The sequence below is a fragment of the Colias philodice genome, chromosome 30, assembly GCF_061535455.1.
Source record: "Colias philodice isolate Cphi_HAF_F1 chromosome 30, ilColPhil1 Martin Lab GWU primary, whole genome shotgun sequence".
Taxonomy (NCBI): Eukaryota; Metazoa; Arthropoda; class Insecta; order Lepidoptera; family Pieridae; genus Colias; species Colias philodice.
This window is the reverse complement of record NC_143115.1, coordinates 3,469,676-3,492,408: the sequence shown is the minus strand read 5'-3', so window position 1 is coordinate 3,492,408 and position 22,733 is coordinate 3,469,676. Positions and strand designations below refer to the sequence as shown.

Below are 22,733 nucleotides of genomic sequence, written 5' to 3'. Positions count from 1 at the left end.
TGGGCTATCTAACACTGAAATTATTTTTGTTTGTGTGTTCAAACAAACAAACAAACAAACTCTTCAGCTTTATAATATTAGTATAGATTTAGTTTTAAAGATTTTACATCGATATTGTTACCGATTTTGAAGTGAAACTTCTTTAGACGCGTTGAGAGTAAAATTTTAAGGTCGCGTCATGGCAATACCGCTACGTCATGGAGTAAGGTGATGATTTTGGTATCTTTGAATCTTGCCAAATAATTTTTTTTTCTAGAATAGTTCATAGGTTAGCATTTATTATCATTATAATTATATCAGTAACCAATTTTTATGACTGTAATAATATTTTATACGCACAATATGATTAAAAAAGTATTATTTCAATACATTTTTTTGGGACTCGTACTCCAAGCGCGTTTATGTCTTATTCACATAATATTTGATATGATGTCATACCTACATTGTTTGAACGTTTTTCGATAGTCACTATACAAATATGTGATTAATTAAACATATATATACAAAAAATATTGTATAGAACGATTCATTTATTTACAATTTTGAACTATGGAGTTTCTTGCCGGTCCTTCTCCATAGATACTGCTTTCCGAATCGGTGGTAAATGTTAAAAATATGTATTGACGATTCAAAAGTGCTAGAAGAAGGCTAATTGAATAAATTAATGTTTGAGTTTGAAAAAAAAATCAAAAAATGTCAAAAGATCCATCAATAAATAACATTTTGTGACATTATAAAAAACTAGCTAGGTACGCTCCGCGGTTTCACCCGCGTGGCTCCGCGTATGTTGGTCTTAGAGTGAAGATAAATAGTCTCTAGCCTTCGATAAATGGGCTATCTAACACCGAAATAATTTTTCAAATCGCACCAATAGTTCCCGAGATTGGCGCGTTCAAACAAACAAAAAAACAAACTCTTCAGCTTTATAATATTAGTATAGATTATATGATACATATAATTATATTATATTATATTATATGATTCATATAATATAATAAAAAAAATACGATTACAATATTATGATTTATACAATATTCGCAGGACAACGTTTTGCATAATCCAAGTTGAAGCCAAATACAAGCTACCAAAGAGGTTTTTCCAATGAATTCTCAACTTAATTTGCATACTGTACATCCGGCTGGTCGTGACGTCACAGTTTCGTAACCGAATTATTCAATACAGCCTTAAATTGTTTAAAGAATGTGTATTTATCTTCTTCAGCATTTTTACGAAAAATGCGTTAAGCATAGCCGCTAAGTTTAGGTACTTATTTCATTTTTGGCTCCATTTTTTTTCATAAGATCCGTCTTCTGATTATAACGAATACAATATAAGAAGAATTATCGAAATCAATCCAGCTCTTTGCACGTGATGCCGTGACCAAGGGAAATAGGGATTCATTTTTATTTATATGTTACTTATTTCATTTTTATCACCTAATCTTCTTATCTTTTATATATAAAAATGAATCGTAAAATGTGTTGGTAAGCGCATAACTCGAGAACGGCTGAACCGATTTCGATAATTCTTTTTTTATTATATTCCTTGAAGTACGAGGATGGTTTTTATGTAGAGAAAACGTAAATATGTACCACGGGCGAAGCCGGGGCGGACCGCTAGTCTTATATATAAAAATGAATCGCAAAATGTGTTGGTAAGCGCATAACTCGAGAACGGCTGAAGCGATTTCGATAATTCTTTTTTTATTATATTCCTTGAAGTACGAGGATGGTTCTTACGTAGAGAAAACGTAAACATGTACCACGGGCGAAGCCGGGGCGGACCGCTAGTTATCAATATTAATAATAAGTGTTTTTTAATGAGTAATTGTATTTTTTTTATTTCCCATGACAACTGATGATCATCATCATCACTACATAGTATAAAACAAAGTCTCTTCCCGTTGACTGTATGTATTCTTAGATGTTTAAATCTACGCAACTGAATTTTTGAATTTTAATTGAAATTGGGCAAAGCCGCGGGTTGAAGATTAGTTTGCAATATAAAGTAATAAAATAAGATGCAAGAAAATCTAATTTCCTTAATTGAATAGTATCAGTTCTAGAAATTTAACGACACATAAAACATTGTTTACAAAACATATTTGTTTAGAAATAGATATACATTAATGTGTCAATTAATATGTTGTTCTAATATATAGATGTCTCGTGTCGCACTGTTTTTACTTATATATTTTTTTTAATATTTATTGCATGGCTTCTATCGCAGGCCTTGAGCGTGGAGACCGAATCCAGAAATTCTGTAACGAAAATAACGCCCCTTCTGCCCGCGTTTTCAAAGAAAAACCAGCACAGTTCCCGTTCCCGTAGGATTTCTGGGATAGAACCTATCCTATGTGTTAATCCAAGTTACTCTCTATATGTTTGCTAAATTTCATTATAATCGGTTCAGTAGTATTTGCGTGAAAGAGTAACAAACATACCTACATACACATACATCCATTCTCACAAACTTTCGCATTTATAATATTGTGATATTGTGATTAGTAGGATAGGATATAGTAGGTTTAATTATATAACAAAGAAAAAGATTATTACCCATAAATCAATAAACCGATTTAATTGAAATTTGCAAAATAAATAGCTAGATTATAGTGTAAAGTTATATATTTTGAGCTATCAACGAATATATTAAATACATTAGCATAATTTTTCAGTGGAAATATACTTAATAAAGTCACATTGCCATATATTAAAAGGTTTTTTCTATATATTTATAACAGAATTTATAAAACTAACATGTATATAAAATATTATGGCTCTGAGCAAAACAGGATTTTTTAAAAGTCTAGGTGTGTCACTAGGTTTAATAATGTTTATGTTCTCTATAAGATAGTCAAGAAAATTTATGACTAATCTTTGACACTGTATTGATAATATTAAATGCAAATAATTATATCTTTATTATGCTATGTCGGACTCTGGCTTTGTCCAAATCTTTTGCGAATAACAATACTATCGGCTGTTTTCACAATATCTAATTATGTTATGTATAGCTAACCAGGGGCCGTATTATGACCTCTTATTTCCAGACAGATTTCGCCGTGAACTGAACTATCGCTAGCGGATTCTATTCCTTTGCGTTTTGACGTTTGGCTAAAGGCCCTGCCCCCCTAGCCAAGTGGCTTTCTGTTAGCGTAGCGTTCAATAGAATAGACTACGAATGTATGAGATTGACGTAAGCTGTAGTTAAACGTATCTAGGGGGGCTGGCCCCTGACTGGCAAATTCATATTAAGAACGCAATAACTAGCCATGGTTATAATATGAATTTGCCAGTCAGTTCAATTCACGGCGTAAACTGACTGGGAATAAGAGGTCATAATACGGCTCCTGTCAGTTAAAATGACAAACATCAAGCGTCAAATAAGCTATCAGGGACCTAATTAGAAAAACTTTTTAATGTACCTATGGTAATTCGTATGAAAAATTCAGTTTGATTTTTTGGCATGTTTTCTAGGAAATAAATATGAAAAAGAATAGTCTAATTTCCATAGAAAATGTTAATAAAGAATTTGAACAAATGAGACTAACGATAGAAACATATAATTTATAGTTGAGGAAATTCTAAAGCAAGCGAGTCTATCTCTCTGTATTTTAATTTATATAATTTAAATTAGAAATTAAAGTATTAATCGATTATTGCACGCCTCATAAGCGAAGCGTTGAGGTGGGTACTACTGTCACTTCGCGAAAAACATCTGATTTTTCAAACTTAAAATGTCTTTATGTATCATACATTGCACTTGTAAGATAATACATACACACACATATTAAGAAAAAACACTATTTTTAACGTTCATGATATTTTTGATGTCATTTTTGTTATTTAAACTAGTTAAAAAACAGTTTAAAAAAGTTCTGTCTTGGACGTCCGTGTGTCTGTATGTGCGGATCCTTTTTCTTGTTAACACGATAGCGACCGAAATACTTTACTAATCGAGTCTTTTTTTTTCTCTTACGCTTGAGTATGCTCAGGAATAGAACCCTTTCATTTTTCAGGGTCTGATTCGATGTGGTTTAATTGTTATTAAATAAACAAAAATAATAATTAATAAATATTTATTAAAAAAAAATTATGAGGCGTGCACTTTTGGATTTTCCAAATTATTTTAAGTAATAATATCGCTCAAATTTTTACTAATACTGATTATGTTTTGATTGATATATCAAATGTATTCTTAATTAAGATTTATGGCAACACTTTTTAACATATCATAGAACCTTGGTTATAACGAAATACTATAAGTTATTTTGAAATAATTACGGATTAAAAAATACTTAATACGATGGATCAATGTTTTCATAATGAAATTAATAAATTATTTGTTATTAGACATCAAATATCTATTACATTACTTTTTAAGCCGTTATTAAATTACTAGATTTCCGCCCGCGGCTTCGCCCGCGTTTGCAAAGGAAAACCCGCATAGTTCCCGTTCCCGTGGGATTTCCGGGATAAAAACTATCCTATGTGTTAATCCAAGTTACCATCTATATGTGTGCTAAATTTCATTGAAATCGGTTTAGTAGTTTTTACGTGAAAGAGTAACAAACATCCATACATCCATACATCCATACATCCATACATCCATACATCCTTACAAACTTTCGCCTTTATAATATTTATTAGATAATCAGTAATTTCATATAAAGTTTTTATGTATGTATGTTTGTTCCTATTAAGTATATCGAAACTGTAGGTACAAATAACGACATTGAATTTTTTTTAAGAAAGAACTTTAAATAGGCTTAAAAGTTAAGTAAAAATCAATCTATACTTAAAATGTTATAAAGCTGAAGAGTTTGTTTGTTTGAACGCGCTAATCTCAGGCACTACTGGTCCGTTTTGAATAATTCTTTCGGTGTTAGATAGCCCATTTATTGAGGAAGGCTATAGGCTATATATCATCTCGCTAAGACCAACAGGAGCGGAGTACTGCGGGTAAAACCGCGGGGCACAGCTAGTTTGAGATATTAGTTAATGGACAAACAGACAAATATTCTAATCATGTTTTATATATACAGTATAATATAATGCAATAACACATGCATTAAGCTGTTATCAACCTTCAATTAATATTACATGTACAACTAATGTCTAAATCCAATCAAAACGAGTTCTTCATTTTAATATATTTATGGCCAATTAAAAAAATAATAATAGGAGAGTGTATTGCATATTATTAATATTATTAAAGATTACATCTTGCTCACCTTGATACACTTTTCAAATAAAATGTTAATATATCGATAAATGAATTCATTTTACGCAATTCGATTATTCATTTTGATGTTTAAATCGATTAGTAATCGTTTAAGTTAATGTGGGGATGTGTAACAAAGAAGATGAGTTTATAAATATTTTGCGTACCTATAAATAATAACATGTTGATATTTTGTGGGTTATAAAGGCACATATGCATTAAGCTAGCTACTCACCTACCTGCCGCAGGGGCAATATTGGAACAATCTCGGTTGCACGGCGTTCGGAGTAATTTCAGTTGTTCTCTAAACTGCCCCTGCTTGCCTTTACACCAATTAAAGGTGCAATTACAATTTTGCCCCTGCTACAGATAGGTGAGTAGCCGGTTTTACACAATGTTTTGACTGATCGATGTTCTTTATGGACAAGTAGCAGACTATGTTTTTACCTTACTGAAATAATTGAAAATATTGAAGTTTTTTCGCACTGAAATTTCTAATATGTATTACAGAACGTATGTGTGATGGGATGACTGTTTCCAAAACACGATCGGAAAAATTTTGCTCGATAAAAAAAATCCTGAAGTTACCTCTAAAATATCATATAAATGCTCATTACAACCGTATTTTACGATAATAATTCGTATTAAATCACAAATACATAGGTATTTACCACAGACATGTATCAAGTATTTACCTTCTCGATTTCGTGACTGTTTTAGATTTAGAAAATACTAAATATTTTCATTTTCATTCACTTTTTGATAAAAATGTGAATGGCGCTTACCATTTTTAGTTTCGAGCACGTTGATTCCATACTAAACGCGGACCCCCTCACCCCTCACCTCAGGCCCGAATAGCTGAATTTTCGCTGAACGCCTAAAACCCCTAAAATGCTGACACTTAAAAGAATGGGCTCTCTTTACAATATTTTTGAAGTGAAAACTTCTTTAGCGGCGTTGGGTATTAAATCATAAACTCGTGTCAGGACACGTGGCCTGATCAAAAAAGCGTAAGACGGATGTTTTTTTTTAGCCCTTATATTCCATGCGTAAGACGGATACCATTCCAAAATATCAAACATGCTGAACGTTAATAATCAAGTTTTCACTTCTGCCGGCACTCCCGGAGTGCAACCCGTCCTTTTTTTATCATGTAACAACTGTACATCTTTACAAGTATTATTGAACAGTATATTTACCTACATATGTTTTTTAAAGAAACCGGAATATATCCGGTTGTAAATGAAACAACAAACAACTGAAGGCTTTTGACAATTGCATAAGTGTGTGTAGTCCTTGTTACGAAATTGAAATTCCTTTAAAACGTTTCTTTCCGTGGTATTGTCCGTCAAAGAAAATCCCGCATAGTTCCCGTTCCCGTGGCATTTTCGGGATAAAACATATATTATGTTCTGTAACAAATGCTATCCAAATCGGTTCAGTAATTGAGGCGTAAAGTAGAGACAGACGGACAGAGTTACTTAAACTCGATTTTCTGTAATAATATTGTTATTTATTGTTACGTAGATTAGTGCATATATTCATAGTTTTCAAGCTATTAAACTGTTATATAAAGCTAAATAATTTCGATAGAGTTTTCTTATATACAAATGTAACAGTTCATGGTGTAAAGTGTGCTAAAAATACATACATACATTCGAAAAAATAACCACGCTTTTTACTCTGTCGATGTATTTCTACAAATTTTGTTCGATTCCGAAGATAAGACGTTTTTCAATGATATTGCTTTAGATATCTCTACTAATAATACTAGTGGTCCGCCCCGGCTTCGCCCTTGGTACCTTCATGTTTAAACTATCCTATCTCTCAAGTTGGATCGAACTGCACATGGTGTGCGAATTTTATTATAATCGGTTAAGTGGTTTAGGAGTCCATTGAGGACAAACATTGTGACACGAGATTTATATATATTAAGATTATAAAGCTGAAGAGTTTGTTTGAACGCGCCAATCTCAGGAACTACTGGTCCGATTTGAAAAATTCTTTCGGTGTTAGATAGCCCATTTATCGAGGAAGGCTATAGGCTATATATTATCACGCTAAGACCAACAGGAGCGGGGCAATGCGGGTAAAACCGCACGGCACAGCTAGTTATAATATATAACGTAGATATAATTAATCTATATTACAAGTGTTACACAAAATATAATTTATTATCTAAAACATCGTCGTGACCCACTGAAATTGGTTTATTTTGAAACTATTTGACCTCAGGTCGCTTCGTGATTCGATGTCGTTTTCAAAATGTCTTACATGTTTGATGCTAAAATATTACGAGATATATATATATATATATCATAATATATTCGCATATTTCATTTCAGTATTTGAACTTTCAGAAATTGGTATTTTATATGTAAAGTTGTTAAATAGTAATATACAGGGTGTAATCGTTAAGTGTGCACAGGCGATTATTCCGTAACTATTATTGATATCAAAAAACTTTAAACTGATATCGAAAGTACTTAACCTAATGAGTAAAATGGCCATAATAAATTTTTAAAAATAAAACGAGAAATATCTAAAAAATTAACTTGAAACCCTCCCATACATTTAGTATGAGATACGAATATCCCATGTACATTTAATATGAAAGATTTTAGCTTTTTCTTTTTTTTTTTGGTTTTCTGCTTTAATTCTTTTGCAAATTTGAAGGGAAGTTCATTAAGAATCTGTAAATAGACCTCCTCATTGTATTGCACAATGAGGACATCATTTCGAAAATCTGCTATGAATACAAAATGTATGGGAAATAAAATGTATGGGAGCGTTTAATGTAACATTTTTGGATATTTCTTCTTTTTTTTAAAATTTATTATGGCCATTTTACTCATTAGGTAAAGGGCTTTCGATATCAGTTTAAAGTTTTTTGATATCTGCAATAGTTACGGAATAATCGCCTGTGTACACTTAACGATTACACCCTGTATATAGCTGAAGTGTTCGTTGGTTTGTTTAAATACGCTATATTCAGGAACAAGGTCCGATTTGTAAAATTATTTAACCATTTATCGAGGAAGGCTACAAATTACAATATCATATCATGCTAAGCCCAGCAGGAGCGGAGCAATGCGGGTAAAACCGTGGGGCACAGCTGGTTAATCCATACTAATATTATAAATGCGAAAGTAACTCTGTCTGTCTGTCTGTTACTCAATCACGCCTAAACTACTGAACCAATTTACATGAAATTTGGTATGGAGATATTTTGATACCCGAGAAAGGACATAGGCTACTTTTTATTGCGAAATATGTACCACGGACGAAGCCGGGGCGGACCGCTAGTAATACATAATATAGCAAATACATAGGTATGTCAGAATATTTGATATACGATGGTATAGGTAATACACATTTCTTATACTGACTTCTTTACCAAGTGGTCTGATAATAAATTCTTATTTAGTTTATTTATTTCATTATTTCTAAAAAAATAATGTTTTTTATGTGAATGAAATATTCACATTATCGACACATTAAAAAAAATATTCTACCGTTTCGTGGTTCTTCTTCATAGATACTGCTTTCCGAATCTGTAGTAAATTTTAAAAAATGTAATGATTTGATATGAATGAATTTTAATTGAATTTAAATGAAATTTATTTAATGAATGAAAGTGCTTCTAGAAGAAGTCTAATTTAATAAATAAATGTTTGAGTTTGTACTTTGTAGTGACACATTCAAGCTTCTAAACGATTTATGCACGTATCATGCATGAATATAATAATTTTATTTAAATATATTTGTATATTAACATATTTTATAAAAAGCCAGACAGATTGTCTCTTAAAAAACTTGTTGATTGAAGACTAAGCTTAATTTATTCTTACATATTTCAAACTGACACGGCAAACGTTTTCCTAGCTAGATTGAACGAAAGTTTCTAAATTTCATGAAAATTGGTAGAGCCGTTTCTGAAATGCAGATTATAAAATCACGTACATGTCATGTATATATCCAACGGTAAAAGAATTTTTGAAATCGGTAGAGCAGTTTCTGAAATAAGCGTGTTTAAAAAACTTTTCAGCTTATTATACGTTGTACACGCTGCGCCCCGCGGTTTTACCTGCAACGCTCCGCTCCTGTTGGTATTAGCGTGATGATATATAGCCTCTAGTCTTCTTCGATAAATGAGCTATCAAACACCGAAATAATTTTTCAAATCGGACCAGTAGTTCCTGAGATTAGTGCGTTCAAACAAACAAACTCTTCAGCTTTATAATATTAGTATAGATTAAGTACAGATAATATAATATACAAGAATTGCCCATTTAAATGTTTATAGAGTACAGGTTTTAAGAGACCTTAAACTAAATGTAACAAAGATTCACATCAGCTTTTAAAAGCTGACCTTTCTCAGCTAGACAATGGCCGATTTTAAATTTTTATCACATTAATATTGTAATATTTATTTAAATATTTTTATATTGTCTTTGTCTAGGCTAACACGCCGATTTTATGTGAATATTTAAATAAACTTCAATTTTATGCACTATAAAATAATGGCTAATCGTCTGTGTATTTAAAACTAGTTGCTCCGCGCGGTTTCACCCCCGTGGCTCCACTCCTGTTGCCCGTAGCGTGATGAAATATAGCCTATAACCTTCCTCGATAAATGGGCTATCTAACACCGAAAGAATTTTTCAAATCGGACCAGTAATTCCCGAGATTAGTGCGTTCAAACAAACAAACAAACAAACTCTTCAGCTTTATAATATTAGTATAGAAGTATAGATTTAAATTGGTATTTTTACTTGACAATTTTAAAATTATTGAATCCTCATAATAATTTTTGTATGTAAGTCTGACAGTCCATCACTCAAAAACTGTTAAGCTAGGAAGAAGTTAAGAATAATTTTCCGAGAATATATCTTATTAATTTGTTCTGTAAAAATGTATTTCTATTATCGAGGAAGGCTATCACGCTGAGACAAGTAGAAGCGAAGCAATGCGGGTAAAACCACAAGGCACAGCTAGGTATTCGTAATTAAAAATGATACGGGATATTTTTCGATTATAAAAAGAATAATATATAATTTAGAATCATGTTTTTCGCTAGACATCATCGTTAACGAAACATAACTATCGATATAATAAACGTATTATTTAAATAAGTTATTTATGTTTAAAAAAACAAGTTTATATTATCACATAACTACGTCAATTCTACAAATTATGATGACCAATCAATAGGAATGTTTTTTTATATAAATTAAGCTTAAAGTTCTCTATAATAGATACAAAAATAAATTAATAAAATCTACACTTATATTATAACTAGTTTTCCTCCCGCGGCTTCGCCCGCGTTTTCAAAGAAAAACCCGTTCCCGTAGGATTTCCGGGATAAAACCTATCCTATGTCCTTTCTCAGGTATCAAAATATCTCTATACCAAATTTCATGCAAATTGGTTCACTAGTTAAGGCGTGATTGAGTAACAGACAGACAGACAGAGTTACGTAGAAGTTGCATCAGTCAGCAATTTCTACTAATATTATAAACGGAAGATGAAATAAGTTATAATTTACACGAAAGTTTGAAGAATGTATGTCTGTATGTTTGTTATTCTTTCACGAAAAACCTATTGTACGGATTTGCATGAAACTTTAACAGTAATATGGTTATACATGAGAATAATACATGAGCTATAGAAATAAATACTTGTTTTAACGGGTGAAACCGCGCGGCACGGCTAGTATATAAATTCATCTCTACAGCCTTGCGAAAGGAGATCTTGTGAAGAACCGGTTGTTCAATGTAAAACCAGTTAAAGATGGCTAAATATTTAAATTTTACACTGCCAGTTAAATGTTTTAACTAAATTCGTGCTGTTACTGCTTTTTAACTGTGTTTTAAAATGTAGTAACTGGAATTAAATAATATAAAAAACGGGAATATACTCGTAGATATATAAAAAACCATTTCATTTTTAAAACAAATATATAAAAGAAAATTTAATAAAAAGCACTTCATTCAAGTAATTGAATAAAAAATCTTCGTAACATTAAATTGTTATATACCTATTCCTATACAAGTAATTCTATTTTTGTAAGAAATTGCAATAGCAAAAACTTATTTAAAAGATACTAAATACAATATAAATATGTATACGATTATTGTGTTATTCAAAAATTCATGACTACGCATCGTTACATAATATAATTATTGTACAAGTAACAATTTATCGATAAAACGAACAGTTCGAAAAACAACAAAAAAAAATGTTGCAAAAAAACTCTACCTTTTTTAAATTATAATGTGTCCTCCCAATTAAGACAAATCTTACATTTAACAAAAAAAATAAATAAATAAAACCTTCGGTACTTTATTCTTTTTATAAATTTTGATGAGTCATTGTTATAAAAAAAAATCTTACTAGGGTACCTCTCAACCTAAAGTTCAAGCCGTTTTCGCGCCAAAAATACATAACATAAAACATCATGACATGTTTCTCTTACTGATTACGATATTGTCCAATAGAAAGTGCGTAAATTGAAAACAAAAGTGTGTTCTATACTTTTTAAAGCTACATAACATGATCTAAGTGTAAAGGCCACTGCGTAGGCGCAAGGTCGTTGAAAGCAGATGACATAAGATGTCAAGAATCAAGTGGGAGTCACAAATTGATTCGATTGTTGGAAATATTTTCTATATTGTGTCGAATTGTTGCTATGGAAACGGTGTGTTACATGGTTACCATGGCAACGTAGGATCTGAAGAAATTATTGTTTTCTAACTTAAAAACAATAAGTTGAAAATTGAGGCTCCATATAGGTACTTTTCTTAGCTAAAAAAGAAAAACATTTTTTTTGTATAACAGACGAGACAATTATTTTTTGTTTCATTTTCTCATAAATGTCATGTCATATTAGTCGGTCGTTCTGGTTGGCGATATTTATAAAAAAGACGTGTGGCACTCGGGGACTGCCGCGGTAAAGCTATTGCATAGCATGCCTTCAAGCCACACCTCCGAGCCCGTCGGAGTGGGGAGCGTGAGGTTTTTTCGTTACGGAATTTCTCCGCGCGCGATAGAAGCTATGCAATAGCTTAATAAAATAAAAGCCTTTGTTTTTATTATGTAACTTTATAGAAGTAACATAATTATCAAAATCAGTCCTGTAGTTCTAGAGCTTATGTGGTACAAACAAAAACTATTAATATTAGTGAAGTACATTAGATCCAATTGAAGTTGTTTCTGCAACTTATAACATTTTACTTTGTAGATGCATAAGTAACCTCTGACATATACATTAACTTACTTTTAAGTACATTTTTAAGAAGATTCATGAACATTTGAAAGTAGGCCGTTCAAATGTGGTATGATGTCCTTTTCTGTGGGTAATCCGTACTAAGAATCGTTACCAAAGATCCATACTAATATTATTATAAATGCGAAAGTAACTCTGTCTGTCTGTCTGTTACTCAATCACGCCTAAACTACTGAACCAATTTTCTTGAAATTTGATATGGAGATATTTTGATACCCGAGAAAGGACATAGGCTACTTTTTATCCCGGGAAAATGACGCAATCCCGGAAATCCCACGGGAACGGGAACTATGCGGGTTTTTTCTTTGACTGCGCGGGCGAAGCCGCGGGCGGAAACCTAGTTTACTATAAGGCTGATTTGGTTAATAGTTTGCGTAAAATATCATGATGTTTATAGAAACCATATCCTATCCTACTATTATAAATGCGAAAGTTTGTGAGGATGGATGTATGTATGTATGTTTGACTCTTTCACGCAAATACTACTGAACTGATTACAATGAAATTTAGCACACATACAGAGGGTAACTTGGTAGGTACATAATATGGTACACATAGGATAGGTTTTATCACGGAAATTCTAAGGAAACGGGACTTCTGCGAGTTTTTCTATGAAAACGCGGGCGGAAAGCTAGTATAATATATTATTATGATATCTAAATACTATAATAGATAGATATTATCAGAATATGGCCTACGTGTATTAGTCATGTTGAAAAAATTTATTCATATTTGATTTAACACTTGCTGAGGTCATAGGTAATGACACAAACAAACATACAGACTGAAGGTTGCGTATCTGTTTCGTTTATTTATATTTTTTATTATTATTCGGAAACTAAAAATTGTAGATGTATAATATGTATGTTACTTCCCCTTTTAGAATTTGAAATAAAGATATTTTTAAATTTATTATAAATAGTATTATATTATCTGTGAAGTATTAATTTTTATCCGATCTAGATAAGGTTACATTTTTCGAGTTTATATTATGTACTAACGTAGCTTTCCGCCCGCGGCTTCGCCCGCGTTTTCAAAGAAAAACCCGCATAGTTCCCGTTCCCGTCGGATTTCCGGGATAAAACCTATCCTAAGTGTCAATCCAAGTTACCCTCTATATGTGTGCTAAATTTCATTGTAATCGGTTCAGTAGTATTTGCGTGAAAGAGGAACAAACACACACGTACACATCCTCACAAACTTTCGCATTTATAATATTAGTAGGATAGGATTGGCCCATAGTTTTATGAATTTTAGTTTAGAGTCAACGACATTTGGGTTTGAAAAAAAATAAAGAGGAAAGTTTTAACTTTTTTCCAAAATCTGGTTTTTCTGTATTTTAATTTATTCTAAATTTACATAAGTACGCTGTAGGTTTCTAATTTGTTGTTTTTTTTTTAATTTCATCTGCTCTTGATGTTCATCTTGTAATATTTTTGATAAGAGGTCCTGAGTTTGATTTTTTATTTTTAAGCTATTGCATAGCTCCTATCACGGGCCTTGAGCGCGGGGACCGAATCCAGAAATTCTATGCTATGCTATGCAATAGCTTTACCGCGGCAGTCCCCGAGTGCCACACGTCTTTTTTTATATAGAAACCTTATGTGAATAAGTAACTATACAGGGTGTCCCGCTATTGGTATACTAAGCGCGAAGGAACTTGTAGTTTTGATTACACTGATCACGTAAAAAATACTTTAAAAAAAAATTACGTACAAAATTTTTTGCTAAATTTTTCCTGAAAATCCATGTTTTCTTCTCTAGCTTCGCGTAGCCGGCATAAACCGCTTCTCTAATATGAGCATTTTATCTATGAAAACATAATCTTAAACGATAGCTCACGTGCTGGTGGCAAAATTGGGCGGCTCGCTTGTTATGGGTGTACACATAGAGTTTTAAGAATTCATCTATTTGAAAAAAAAATGCGTCTGGAATTTTTTAATTATTTTTTACGTACTCAGCGTATGCAAAACTATAACCTCCTTTGAGCTTAGTATACCAACAGTGGGACATCCTGTATATATAAAAAGATTTGATATTAATTTTTTTGTGGAAATAAACTAGGTACGTGTTCTTATTTATTTATTTGTATAATATTCAAAGATTTTGTTAATCTCAACCGGGAATCGAAGCTAGAACCTTTCGGTTCTAAGTTCTAACCATCCTGTATTAACCACTGTATAATGCGACAGTATAATTAATAATTGAGTTAAAGTTTGAATTAATTTTGAAAAAATGTTTTTATGTTTTGATATGTTTTTCTTAGACAAATATGGTCATGGTTGTGTTTGCTATAATTTTAATTCACATTAATATGATTGTGGGCGATAATTCGTTCCATATTAAATTGATGAACCTTATTCGAAGATAAATAGTCTGAGTCAGACAGAAGTACGGACTATATATAGATATGCGTAGGTTTGAAGGCGAAATTGTCTTTGGTTAGGTCATTTAGGTATAGTTTCGTCATTGTGTTGGCGTTTAGTTCCTGTAAGGATTTGGATATTAATTGATTTAAAGGCAAAGATTTACAGTTTAAAGTTATTGAAGTGAAACTTCTTTATCGGGGTTGGAAAAAAATTTAGTGTAACATTTTTTCGTTACGCGTGACATTTTTACGTTACGCGCCATCTTTAACTTATTTTTAAAAAAATAATTTACTATATGCAATTTTACAGAAATACGTCGTCGAATCACGCGTGGTAGGGATAAGAAAAAGATGGCGCGTAACGGAAAAATGTCACGCTTAACGAAAAAATGTTATAGTTACACTAAATTTTTTTCCAACCCCGATAAAGAAGTTTCACTTCAAAAATCTCCTTATCTACGAACCGCAAGTAATACCTACTTACGCATATAAATTGGTTATTTTTCATTTAACAAGAAAGAAAAACCATTAATTAATAGTATATGTTCGAAACTTCAAAAACCAACAAAATAATTTTAACTCATAAAAAAGTTCATAGTCAAATAAATATAAAACACGAAAAAAACTTTATTTTAAGATATGATGTAATATAACTTTGACCAGTCATGTTTTTTTTTAATTCTCATAACCTATGCAATACACGCTTATCAAATTTCCCTATATTTAAGGAAAAACGCCCAAACCAATTTATCAAAAACAACCTTATTACAACGCACTAAGAGTTAGATTCGCAAAGCAAATGTCAAAACTATAGAAAAATCATCACAAAACAAACATTTAGGTGGTCTTTATTCAATTGGAATAGAGTTGAAAATCGAAGTAAAAAATAAAAGAATTGCAGTGAAACCTTGAACTATTGATTTGGTGATTTGTTTTTTCTTAAATTTAAAAACCGAGTTTTTAACAAAAGGACATGTTAGAATTAACTTATTAGCGTAACCAGGTTTAAGATATACAGGGTGTCCCACTGTTGGTATACTAAGCGCAAAGGAGGTTATAGTTTTGCATACGCTGAGTACGTAAAAAATACTTATAAAATTCCAGACGCATTTTTTTTTCAAATAGATTAATTCTAAAAATTCTATGTTTACACCCACAACAAGCAACCGCCCAACTATGCCACCAGCACGTGAGCTATCGTTTAAGATTATGTTTTCATTGACAAAATGCTCACAGTAGAGAAGCGGTATATGCCGGCTGCTCGAAGCTAGAGAAGAAAACATGGATTTTCAGGAAAAATTTAGCAAAAATTTTTTGACTTAATTTTGTTGTTTAAGTATTTTTTACGGGAACAGTGTATGCAAAACTACAAGTCCCTTCGCGCTTAGTACCTATACCAATAGTGGGACACCCTGTATAGCTTTTTTTTAAATATGAGAGCAGGTAACTGAGCAGGTGGATCACCTAATGAGGTGACACCACCGCCCATGAGCACTCACAAAGTTACCTTTGTGAGGCTGTTACCGGCTGTCGAAGATGGATGTAGCTGAAGAGTTTGTTTGTTTGAACGCGCTAATCTTATGAACATGTCCGATTCGAAAAATTATTTCACTATTAGATAGTCCTTTATCGAGTATCGGTAGTAAAGTTAACAAAGTAGAATAATATAGTATGTATACATATAATAACTTGTTCCAAAAGCTATAATCATTAATTATATTTGATAGTAGAATTTAGATAAAAGCAGTATGTTTAATTTGTTTATTTAATTAACCGGTCGCGAATATTACCATTTATTCACTAAGGGCCGATTTTTCAATGCTTGGATAAAACTTATTCGTCGAATAATGTATAAAACTACCATTTTAAAAACGTATTCTAATTGCCCGTATTTGACAGTTTACTTGACATTTTAATATTATCGTGTAACACTTTATTGGACGGATAAGTTTTATCCAAGCATTGAAAAATCGGCCCTAAATATAATTAAATTTATACATATATTAATATGTTAATGAATAAGGATAGCTGTTTGTTTATTTGATTAAATCTGAATATTTTATTAATGGCGGTTTATTAATGGCATGTAGGTTTTTTCACGATCATAAAACTATAAACTTTGATTTTGAATCAATAAAAAATATTTATGGCTTTTTGAATTAACAAAAGGATACAATTTCAAATAAAAAATACATATTATATAGTGGAGCCAATTTAATAGGCAACATTTGACGTCTATCAATTTTATCTTCATAGGGTGGTAACCTGCATAAAAACATCGATTAAAGTGAATTAATCGATACGGACTTGAAACATTAGTCAATCGAACTTGAAACACATGTCAATAATTTATGATAATTTTTATTCCCAAGTAATCAATGCATTCGATTCTAGATGTCAGATTTCGATTTTTAGAGTAACGTCTCTGGTATTTAAAAAGAAAAAAGGTTTCTTGACACAAAATTGTAGCGACGTCAGTTCTTTAAATCAGAAATTGTTTATTATGTTTAGAATGGTTTATCAGTAAAATCAAATCCTAAAATTACTTATATCGGTCATTATTATAATAAATATGTAATCGTAATTGAAAAAAGTTAAGCAAATGTGCAGTTCTAACAAAACGAAATATCATGTTATTCTATGTAGTCGTTACTAGGTTACGTTGTTGAATTTTGTTGAACTGTCAAATGTTGCCTATTAAAATGGCTCTACTTATAATTTATAATATTAAGTATATTAACTATGTGACTACGCGTTTATCACATTCTGAATTATAATTGCGAGAAATAGATTTTCAAACTCAAAAAAGAAAATTTAAATAAGAAATGTACATTACAATAACTTAAATAAATCTTACGCAAATTATTTCACAAAAATATCTAGTATACTGAAATAGAATTAATCTCAATGTCCAAATGAAATTAATATAAATTTCTATTGTTCACAGATAAAATGAAGCCACTACTTCAAACAGTGGTGGTCATATGCCTGCTTATAGGCGCCCAAGCACACCCAGAAAATATCGAAGATGTCAAAGAATTACCCCAAACCAAAGAACCAATAGTCGAGGCTGAAGAATCCGAACCAAGCACACGAGTAGAGCGCTGCTCAACATGTGGCCCGCTTAAAATTAACTCGCCTAAAGAAGTATTGGCAGCGCTTCAAGCGATTCCAGGATCTGAAGTACACACTCAACAGTCTTTCGAAGGCTGCTCGAGCGAAAAAGGCTGCGCTGGCGTCAAAGTAAAAGATGGCCAGGTCATCCAAAGATACGGAAACACAGACGCGTTCAAAGCCGCTGAAGCAGCTGATGTCAACAACGAATTTAATTTCTTAGCCGCTGGAGCGCTTGCCAACCCCTTCTGGTGGATGGGCCAAGACTCACCGTTCAAAACGGGCGGTAATTTCCAGAAATTCAGCAAACAAAGCTCAAGCTATACGACCGGAGGTGCTGCTGGCAATGCAGGTCTCGATGCATCTTTGAACCTCGCTGGCAACCCATACCTAAACGGTGAATTCGCAAACGCAGGGTTCGCTGGACAAGGCGGTAAACCCGGATCTTCTTTCCAATCATCTTCTTTCGAATCGTCATACAGTTCGAAGGGAGACCTTGATTTGTCAAAGAATCCGTTCCTTAACGGTGGTTTCAAGGGACAGGGTGGTTTGGGACAAAATGCGTTCGCTCAAGGCGCAAACTCGAACTTCGGAGGAGCTAACTTCGCTTCTCAAAGCGGTTTATCCAGCTTTGGCGCACAAAGTGGATCAAATGGTTTCGGTGCACAGGCTGGTCAGAATGGATTTGCTGCACAGGGTGCACAAAACGGATTTGCTGCACAGGGTGCACAAAACGGATTTGCTGCACAGGGTGCACAAAACGGATTTGCTGCTCAGGGCGGACAGAGCGGCTTTGGTGCCCAGGGCGCATCAAACAGCTTCGGTTCTCAGTCTGGAAGCAGTTACGGATCCCAGAGTGGAAGCAGCTACGGCTCGCAAAGTGGCAGCAGCTACGGCTCGCAAAGCGGCAACAGTTTTGAATCCCAGAGCAGTTCGAGCTACGGATCTCAAGGCTCCTTTGCTAACGGCGGTGGTTACACGGGATCCTCTCCCCGTCCGTTCGCGGGAACTCCTGGAGTAAACGTACTAAACACACAGAAATCCGAATTCGACTTCGACCAGCAACAACAAACTCAACAGAATATCGATGAGCTGTTCCAAGGCAGTGGTAATGTGCAGGAGACCGGTGACTTTCAGCAAACGTGTGCTGGCCAGGGATACATCTGCGTGCCGAAAGCACAGTGCAACAATGGTGTTGTGAGCGGCAATGGGGCTAATCTGCTGCAGGCTAGAACTAAGGTAAGGATAGTTTAATTTCTAGTATACGCTATTTTGTATAAGAAATATATTTTTTATGAAAAACATGTTATAGTAAAACAAATGCTTACAAAGCGAATACAAAATGACTAGTTGCGGGCAGACTTTGCAGTATTCAATGAGTATATTTTTGCATTTAAATGTAAATATAATTAAAAGGTGGTAGATATTGGCATGAGTAGTTAAAAAAGGATATAATACTTTTTGTCACAAAAATACAATTTCTACTATCCTATATAATGTACATAAATTAATTAATTAAAATAAATTAGGAAAATACCTTTTACCGACCCCAGAAACGTGCTAGAACATTTCAGTACATTTCCATAATAAAAAACGTCTATTATTTGCATACATGTCCAATAAAAACGGGTTTTTTTTAATTTCGCCACACTTGACCTCTAGAATTTTGACCGCGTGTAACCCATCATCAAATTGACCGCGCAGACCGCTGCTTAACGCGAACCTTTTACATTAGATACGCACAATTTATCGATTAGATAATATCTATCTATACTTATAAAGCTGAAGAGTTTGCTTGTTTGTTTAAACCCGCTAATCTCAGAAACTACAGGTCTGATTTGAAAAATTCTTTCGATGTTAGATAGCCCATTTATCGAGGAAGGCTATAATACGCTATATTATATCACCACGCTAAGACCATGGTTTTCACATAAATGTTTTGACCGTTCGCAAAATAAACTATTGTTAACACTTAATCAGCTATTATATTCGTTATAGGTAAACTTTTGACCTCTCTAAAGCATGGTGTAATAAAAATAATTGAAGTTTTAGAAAGGTCATGTGATTAAATGTCAAAATCGAGTAGGTATGTGAGGCCGTGGATGAATCATATATTGATTGCCTTTTTTAATTGTTCGTGTTTTTTTTTAATTAGAGGTAGAACAACGGTTGTTTGATTTAGAGTTGAAGCTAATACAATGCTTATATGCTATACAGCTAATACAAAATGAAAGAAAGAAAATAAATTAAATTAAATTGTAATATTGACACGATTTTAAAAGCTACTATGGTTATATGGTATGGTTTCTTCCCGGTTCTTCTCCATAGTCACTGCTTTCCGAATCGGTGGTAAATGTTAAAAATATGTAATGACGTTTCAAAGTGCTTCTCGAAGAAGTCTAATTGAATAAATAATTAATGTTTGAGCTTGATATAGACATAAAGATAAAAATGCTGATAGATTTTCTGTTAATACAAATGTTATAAAGACGCCATTTTGAAGACTATAATTATCTTATGAAAACATATTTAACGTTATCTGGGATTTATGATAGTACTAGCTTTCCGCCTGCGGCTTTGCCCGCGTTTTCAAAGAAAAGCCGCATAGTTCCCGTTCCCGTGGGATTTGCGGGATAAAACCTATCCTATGTGTTAATCCAAGTTACCCTCTATATGTGTGCTAAGTTTCATTGTAATCGGTTCAGTAGTATTTGCGTGAAAGAGTAACAAACACAAACACACACATCCTCACAAACTTTCGCATTTATAATATTAGTAGAAAAATAATATATCTAACCAATATGGATATCAAAAATTAACGAGTCAAATAAACTTTGGAATCAAATTAAACTTCAAAGCACATTAAACTGGTTTTATCCTAAAAATATCGATTAAATAATGAATTCAAAAAAGATAATAAGTCATTAATATACACTGAATAAATTTAATTAAATTTGTTTTTATAAAAGAGTCATTCACCGTATTTTTTGATACATACCTGTTCATAATTATTATACTAATTTTATAAAGCTGAAGAGTTTGTTTGTTTGAACGCGCTAATCTCAGGAACTATTACCCGATTATCCGATTTGAAAAAATATTCTGTCGGTGTTAGATAGCCCATTTATCGAGGAAGGCAGGCTATATATCATCACGCTTCAACAGGAGCGAAGCACTGTGGGTAGCAGGGCACAGCTAGTACATATACAGGGTGTCCCACTATTGGTATACTAAGCGCGAAGGGACTTGTAGTTTTGCATACACTGATCACGAAAAAAATACTTAAACAAAAAAATTACGACAAAAATTTTTTGCTAAATTTTTCCTGAAAATCCATGTTTTCTTCTCTAGCTTCGCGCAGCCGGCATATACCGCTTCTCTAATGTGAGCATTTCATTTATGAAAACATAATCTTAAACGATAGCTCACTAGCTGGTGGCAAAGTTAGGCGGGTTGCTTGTTAGGGGTGTACACATAGAGTTTTAAGAATTCATTTATTTGAAGAAAAAATGCGTCTGGAATTTTATAAGTATTTTTGACGTACTCAGCGTATGCAAAACTATAACCTCCTTTGATCTTAGTATACCAACAGTGGGACACCCTGTATAGTGACCTTTTTTCGTTTATTATATAAAGTAAAATTCCAGTTACGACAAAAAGTAATTTTTGATTCAAAAAACAAGGAGCTATCTATACATTGATACTATATCAAAATCGACACAGCGGTTCACACGTGATAACGTAACATACAAACTATCTAACGTAAATACAATACTAATCTTGTTATGAAATTATAAAAAGCCTTGACAGATAAAATGACGACCGTATTGGAAAATATACAATAATTCTAATGACAGTAGATATACTATTGCAATTTTTAAAGTTCATTGTACTTAAATGTCAGATTTCTTTCATTTATTATTAAAAAAAAAACTTACTAAATAGTTATAACGTGTTGTTATCATGGCGTCTATGAAATCATAATAATATTCTTTACCCGTTATATCCCCTACTAGCTGTGCTCCGCGGTTTCACAAGCATTGTTCCGCTCCTGTTAGTCTTAGCGTGATGATATATAGCCTATAGCCTTCCTCGATAAATGGGAAATCTAACACTGAAAGAATTTTTCAAATCGGACCAGTAGTTCCTGAGATTAGCGCGTTCAAACAAACAAACAAGCTCTGCTGCTTTATAATATTAGTATAGACTAGCTGCTCCCCGCGGTTTCACCCCCGTGGCTTCGCTCCTGTTGGTCGTAGCGTGATGATATATAGCCTATAACCTTCCTCGATAAATGAGCTTACTAACACCGAAAGAATTTTTTAAATCGGACCAGTAGTTCCCGAGATTAGTGCGTTCAAACAAACAAACAAACAAACAAACTCTTCAGCTTTATAATATTAGTATAGATTACACCATCTAATAAATAATAATATTTTACACCATCTAATAACTTAGTATATTATACTTAGTAAAAAAAACGTGTTGAAGTTATGAAATTAAACAGGATATCTACCAGTGAATTTAAATCAAACGAACATAGAGCCTAGAGCTAGAGTAAGAGCATTCTTTCGTGATCTTTTAGTGTAAACGAAAACTCGTATTCAGTGATGTTCAGTATAAGAACATTGCATAGAATCTTTTCGAACGCACTAAGAACAACGAAAGAATGCTCTACGCCTGTTTACATCAAAAGAATTTGACATAGTGAGGTTAGGATGGTTAGGATGAGCATTC

At 32.8% G+C, this 22,733-nt stretch overlaps 2 protein-coding genes across 3 annotated transcripts in view; one reads left to right on the top strand and one right to left on the bottom strand.

Moving 5' to 3' along the window:
* Window positions 1–22,733, top strand: part of LOC149475461 (uncharacterized) — a 67,193-nt gene that overhangs the window by 3,002 nt on the left and 41,458 nt on the right. For both annotated transcript variants that reach the window (XM_089713304.1, XM_089713303.1), the window contains exon 2: window positions 17,830–19,235. In XM_089713304.1, the coding sequence (XP_089569430.1) occupies window positions 17,835–19,235 (1,401 nt within the window). In that variant the 5' untranslated portion in view covers window positions 17,830–17,834. The remainder of the gene's footprint in view (window positions 1–17,829; window positions 19,236–22,733) is intronic.
* LOC149475457 (uncharacterized) overlaps window positions 17,200–22,733 on the bottom strand; it is a 252,747-nt gene continuing 247,213 nt past the window's right edge. The window contains exon 12 of the transcript XR_016318058.1: window positions 17,200–17,593. The gene's annotated coding sequence lies outside the window, so the exon portion shown is untranslated. The remainder of the gene's footprint in view (window positions 17,594–22,733) is intronic.